At 35.1% G+C, this 6,430-nt stretch overlaps 1 protein-coding gene across 2 annotated transcripts in view; it reads left to right on the top strand.

Moving 5' to 3' along the window:
* The window catches only part of NIPBL (NIPBL, cohesin loading factor), a 261,926-nt gene that overhangs the window by 134,256 nt on the left and 121,240 nt on the right, over positions 1–6,430 (top strand). For both annotated transcript variants that reach the window (XM_027863621.1, XM_027863622.1), the window contains exon 2: positions 1,876–2,019. In XM_027863621.1, the coding sequence (XP_027719422.1) occupies positions 1,956–2,019 (64 nt within the window). In that variant the 5' untranslated portion in view covers positions 1,876–1,955. The remainder of the gene's footprint in view (positions 1–1,875; positions 2,020–6,430) is intronic.

The raw sequence follows: 6,430 nt of genomic DNA, 5'->3' as shown, positions 1-6,430 counted from the left end.
GCTGCTTTTCCTTTTTTTCTTTTCTTTTCTTTTTTTTTTTTTTTTTTTGATTTCTTTGGGATGCAGGCCTAGTAGTGCTATTGCTGGGTCAAAGGGTATGCCCAGTTTTTTAGCCTTTTGGGTATAGTTAGAAATTGCTTTCCAGAATAGCTGGATCTGCTCACAACTTCACCACCAGTGCATTACTGTCAGTGGAAGTTTTCAAGCAGAGACTAAAATTCTCATATTGGGAAGAGAGATAGGGGTCAAGTGATTCACAAGATCTATTCCAACTCTAAGATTCCATAATTTTTCAGACTCTTTGCCCCAGAATGTTTTCTTATGCTAGAATTCCTCTGTTCACACCGGGATTGTCTGTTCATTTGCTTTCTTACACTTTTTACCACTTACTTTCCCTAGATTATCTACTAGTAATGCATTTGCTTGACACTCAGTTCCAAAATACCTGATATAGTCAATTGTCTGAGAAAAGTGTATTACAGAATTTTGAAGTGATGTCATTGGCAAACTGGTCCAATTCATGCCTGAGAATCTCTTAATACAACGTATTTGACAAGTGGTCAATGCACTGGGCATACAAATAGAAAAGTAAGGCAGTCCATGCTCTCATTGAGTTTATATTCTAATGAAGGAAACAACACTTAAGGAAGGATTCAGCTGCTAGTCGCATGAAAAGGTCCCATGGTCATTAGAGTGCAGTGGCAAAGCAGATGGTAATGGTTCTTCTTTAATGTCATTTCCACTGTTAAAATCACATACATTTCTAATGTTGAACCACTGAATAGTGCTAAGGACTTTGGTGACAGGATTTCTATTCTAGGTCTTTGGTAGCACCTTCAGGAGCAGTTGCCATGCTGCATCTCCATAGGGGTTGTTTCTCAGGATGATGGCTGAGAGCACTGGGGATGATGGCTGAGAGCACTGGGCTGGAATCATTGTTGTTCCCAAGGCTCTTGGGTTCAAAGTGTTGGACTGTCTCTATCAGGATCTGAAGAAAGATGGTGGTCAAGGTGATTTGACCCAGTCCCTTCTGCTATGATAGAATCTTTTGTGCCAGATTAGTTGGTCATTAAAAGGGTATGCTGTATATAAGATTCTGGATGCAAAAGTAATTTTTTTAAAATTACAAACTTGACAAACATTACTGTCGTGTTTATACATGCACATACATAAATAAGCATGACAGCACCAGAATTGCCCTTTGGGGGGGGGTGGGAGTGGTGTCTTTTCAGAACACAATTATGATCTAATTGAGAAAGTAAGTAAAAAACTGAAAATTAAGTATGAGTAAATTGCAAAAGCAGTTATAAGGACTTTATAAGTACCATGAATTTCAAGAAGTTTGAGGTCATTATTGTTCACAGACTTAATGGATCTGGAAAATACCAGGAAGGAAGAAGGTCTTGAACTAGGCTTTGAAGGATATGTAAGTATCCAAATGACATATTGGCTTGATGAAAAGAAGGGGAAATTACATAAGCAAAGGTACTAAGGGTAAGAAAACACCAGAAGTCTTTGACAACATTGAGTTTAGTCCAGGTACACCAAGAAAAAGAAAGTTTTATAAAATAGCAATTGGTAACGGGATCGGGAATATAAGTTGGGGCCTTTTTTGTGGAGGGCTTTGTGCTGAACTAAATAGTTTGACCTCTGTATAAAAGGATTATTTCAGTGCTTGACAAATTGGTAACCCTCAGTGTGGTATTTGAAAGACAGAGAACAGTGTTGTTCCTTTTCTATAGATCTTCTAGTTTTGTGTTCAATTAAAAGTTTGTCTATTAATGTTATTTTTATTGTTACTACTCACCCTCCATTTTTTTCCCTCCAATTTTACAAGCCATTTTGTGTTTTGTTTTTTTTTTGTTTGTTTTGCAGTATTTGGGAGATGGGAAGTAATGATAGCTGGCACTTAAGCTAAAGTACTTGTGTAGACAACACCATCCCAAAATTTCAGGATGAATGGGGATATGCCTCATGTTCCCATCACTACTCTTGCGGGGATTGCTAGTCTCACAGACCGTAAGTAAATTGTACTTCATTTTAATTACGGGATTTTAGCACTGTAACGAATCTTTTATTTCCCCTAATCCTTTCTCCTCATTTTAGAAAGAGCAACCTGAGATCCACAAGTGAAGAAAAACAAAGTTTGCCAAACTGATGCAAAAGTCTTGAGAACATATGTTTAGATCCTTAAATCCCCATATGATGTGAAAACAAAAGGGTATCCCAGTCTTGGAATTCATTAATAAAGAGCCACAATATTACTATGACTAGTAGACAAGGAATTCCATACTGAATAAATTCTAAATGAAATATATAATGTTTTAAGCTTATTAGTTATTTTCAAAACACCAAAAAAGAATAATATCATTAGTTTTGTTACTAGTAATAGAAGTAATCAGATTATACTTTGTATCACTCTCTACATGAGTAACAATGGCATTTGTTTAAGGTACTGCCCCTTTCATATGTGAACAATTTGGTTACTGCAAGGGTGGGGGGGAGGTGTTATTGCGTACAGAAAACTGATGAATTCACTTGTGTAGTTACATAGTCTCTCTGACAAAATATTAAGAAGACAGACTCTTCGGAGTTCTAGATAGAGAACTACTACAGATAAGTATAATGAAAGGACTTCTTTGAAGGTAAAGTAATGTGCACATAATAATGCAATAAAATAGATCTGTCTTTCATTTAAAAGGCAAATCCTATATGTAAACTACAAAGAAGAAATAACAAACTATAATGACAAGAATTATAATCAAGAGGAACTATCTAAAGATTCCAGAGTAGAAATAAGGAAGCAATCCAAAAGAAAATAAAGGAAAGATGAAAAAGCTAAAAGCAGAAGGAGACTAGAAAATGAAAGCATGACTGAGCTAATAAGTAAAACCAAGAACCAATAAAAATTGAAGTATTAGCAATTTTTTTGAAAGGGAGATAAAACACAACAACAACAAAACAAAAATACAATAAACATATCAAAAGAAACATAAAAGAAATTAGGAAATTGCAGATTGGGGGAGGGGTAATCAGAAGCAAACACTTCTAAGGAGGGACAGGGTCAAAAGAGAATAGAATAAATGGACGACCGAATAGGATGAAGGGAAATAAACTTAGTTTTTCACATGACTGCTATGGAAGTGTTTTGCACAACTACACATGTATAACCTGTATCGAGTTGCTTACTTTCTCAGTGAGGGTGGGTGGGGAGAGAGAAAGGGAGAAAATTTGGAACTCAAAGTTTTAAAAACAAAAGTTAAGAAAAAAAATTCACATGCAACTGGGAAATAAGATACAGGAAAATATACAGCAAATATAGAAATCTACCCTGCCTTACAGGAAAATTGAAGGGGAAGGGGATAAGAGAAGAGGGGGAGAGATAGAAGGGGTATTCAGAGTGCATGCCATCTTGGGGTGGTGAGGGGAGGGACGAGATGGAGAGAAAATTTGTAACTCAAAATCTTGTGGAAGTGAATGTTGAAAACTAAAAACAGCAAATAAAAATATTGAAAAAAAAGAAATTAGGAAATCTTCAGGGATAGCACACAAAATCATATATTAACACATCAGAAAGCTTAAATAAAATAGGTTAATATTTTTAAAAATGCAAATGATGATTCAAAAAATGTATTACTTAAATAGCAAGAATCTCAGAGGAAGAAATAAAACAGGTTAACCTACTTTCCCACCTCACGACCCAAAAAAACCCTACCAAGTCACTTGTATGAATTCAAGGGAAAATTTTCTTTTTTTAAATCTCCCGAGAGCAAATAATTCTTTTAACATAGAGATTAGTTAAAATATAGAGAAAGGTGAAATACTGCCAAATTAGGCAAACACTAAAAAAAAGTTGAATAACTTTTTAAAGACTAGATCAATGATTTTATCATTATAAGTAGCTCCCAATGAGGAACTTTCTCTGTCAATATAAATGAGCACCTCCTCTGCAATTTATAGTCGTAAGGGAGTTGCCTGGAGTTTTGAAAGGTTGTGGCTTGCCCTGAATGCAGAGCCAGTATTTGTAAGGCACATACCTAGACTCTAGGACCAGCTCTCTGTCTATAGTGCCTCTCTTCCCTAATAAATATAGATGTAAAAATACTGTATTAGTTTATTAAATATAAATGTAAAAAATTCTGCATTAGTTTACAAAATATAGCAATACATTTTGAAAATTAAAAAATCATAGTCTGACTATAGTCAGAAGGCCCTAGATTGAATATAATCTTTACCCCTAACTATCTGTTTGACTGTGGTTTAGTCGCTTACCCTCTTCTAGGCACCTTTTCCCATATATGTAATATGAAGGGGCTGGACTTAATCAACTTGCAGCTTTAATTCCTATGACTTATCTTTATTCTGATTAACATCTTTATGTAATAAAATGTTCATATAGAGGCAAGATTAAATTTATTCTCCTTGGCTTCAGAGAGTAGTACTAGGATCATTGGGTTAAAATTAAATGAAATAACTGGGTTTCAGTTCAGTAGAAGAAAAAAAATTTGAATATTAGAGCTGTCCAGAAATGAAAGCAGCTGCTTTGGCCTCATTGGAGTTGGGACAGGACATGGTAGTGATTTCTATGTCTTTATCCTCAAGTCTTCCATTGGAGGAAATGCAGGTTAATCACTGATCCAGGGATATTATAAAGGTGATACTCAGTTCAAGTAGAGATTGTAATAAATGACCAATAAAGGCTCTTACAACTTTTAAGATACTTCAGAAGGATATGTGTTTATTAGTATAGAGAACTCCAGTAAGTAAACTCCCTCTTCTAAGGCAGATCACCATCTCCTCTGTACCTTATTGTTTTCCCTAAGGCACTTGACTAGAATGACATATCTAATTAATATATGTGAGAGGTAGGACTTGAAACCTCACATAACATAGAACTAAAACACATATGTGCTTGATACTGCCTATTCAAAAATATGCAACATATTTAAGCCCTTCATCCAGCTGGCCCCAACTTACTTTTTCAGCTATATTTTTCCTTTTGCACATTTTTGCATCTAGACATATTGGTCACTTAGTGCTGAAACCTAGGTCAAACCAACATTTCAAGTCAATTTCATTAGCCTGTGTGCTCCTTGAGCAAGTTCTATGTGTATGTGTGTGTGTTTTTGTTTGTTTGTTTTTTGGTTTTTGTTTTTGTTGGTTTGTTTTGGTTTGGTTTAGGGAAATGGCTTTTTTTTGTTTACCTGCTTGTTGACTGACTGACTGAAAGGCAAAAACTATACCTTCCTTCAAGGAGTTTACAGTTTAAGTGGAGAGACAACATGTCAACAACTATATATAAACAAGATACAGACAAGATAAATTAGAGATAGTCATTGAGTGAAGGCACTAACCTTAAGGGAGACTGAGAAAGGCTTCTTCAAGAAGGTAGGATTTCAGTTGAGACAGGAAGGAGACAGATGAGGAGGGAGAGAAGAACATACAGGCATATGAGATAGCTAGTGAAAACACATTCAGATTTGTGACATTTCATATCCTATCTCCATACTTTTGCATAAGGTGTCCCCAGTGTCTATAATTCACATTCTCCTTACCCAAAGCTAAGAAAATCCCTAAATTTCTTAGACCTTTCCTGATTCCTCAATAATGTTTTTTTTTCTTTTGAAGTTATTTTGTATCTTACTTATATGCTTTGTATTTACTTGTGTATAGTTTGTTTCTCTGTCTCTGGCTGCCATTAGAGTCTAAGTTCCTTGAGGCCAGAGACAGTTTGATTTTATTTTGATCTTTATATCTCCAGAACCTAGCATTTATGAATAGCAGGTCACTGAAGGTCATAGCTGTAAAGATCAAAAGAACTTTAAAAGAACATCTAGTCCAATTTCCTTGTTTTAATAGACATTTACTTGAATTTTGTTTATTGTTTTGTTTGTTGAATTGAACTGAATTAATCGTTCCAAAGCAGGATTTGTACCAGATTTGCAAGGCTTGTTCAGCATCAGAACAACTATCATACAATGCAACATTCATCTTTACTGGTGTTTTAATTTATGTAGGGAACTCCCAGTGATGCTGATCAGCAAGTATTCTGCAACTTTATCTTTCAAGAGTTTTCTGAGGCACTAAGGAGGACACATAGATTGCTAGTCAGGTCAGCTTTCTTTCCACTCTGCTATATGTCAACCAGAAAAACCCACCAAATATATAGGATGATATCAATAAATGTAGCAAAGGCTTTTAATAAGATATGACATTCATTCCTCAACACACTGAAAATAATTGGAAAAGAGATATATATTTTTCTTAAACAAAATTAAAAATATCCACCTGAAGCCATTATATATAATGTGGAAACAGAAGCATCCCTACAAAAAAAAATCAAGGTTGGTAAGCACTTTAGCCACTCCCCCCCACTGCCCCTTTTTGAGAAGCCAACAAAAACAAAAACAAAACCCCTTACAAATGTGTA

This window comes from Vombatus ursinus, unplaced genomic scaffold, assembly GCF_900497805.2.
Source record: "Vombatus ursinus unplaced genomic scaffold, bare-nosed wombat genome assembly UNPS02014772.1, whole genome shotgun sequence".
NCBI lineage: Eukaryota > Metazoa > Chordata > Mammalia > Diprotodontia > Vombatidae > Vombatus > Vombatus ursinus.
The sequence above is the reverse complement of the archived record's forward strand: the minus strand, read 5'-3'. Positions and strand labels throughout refer to the sequence as shown.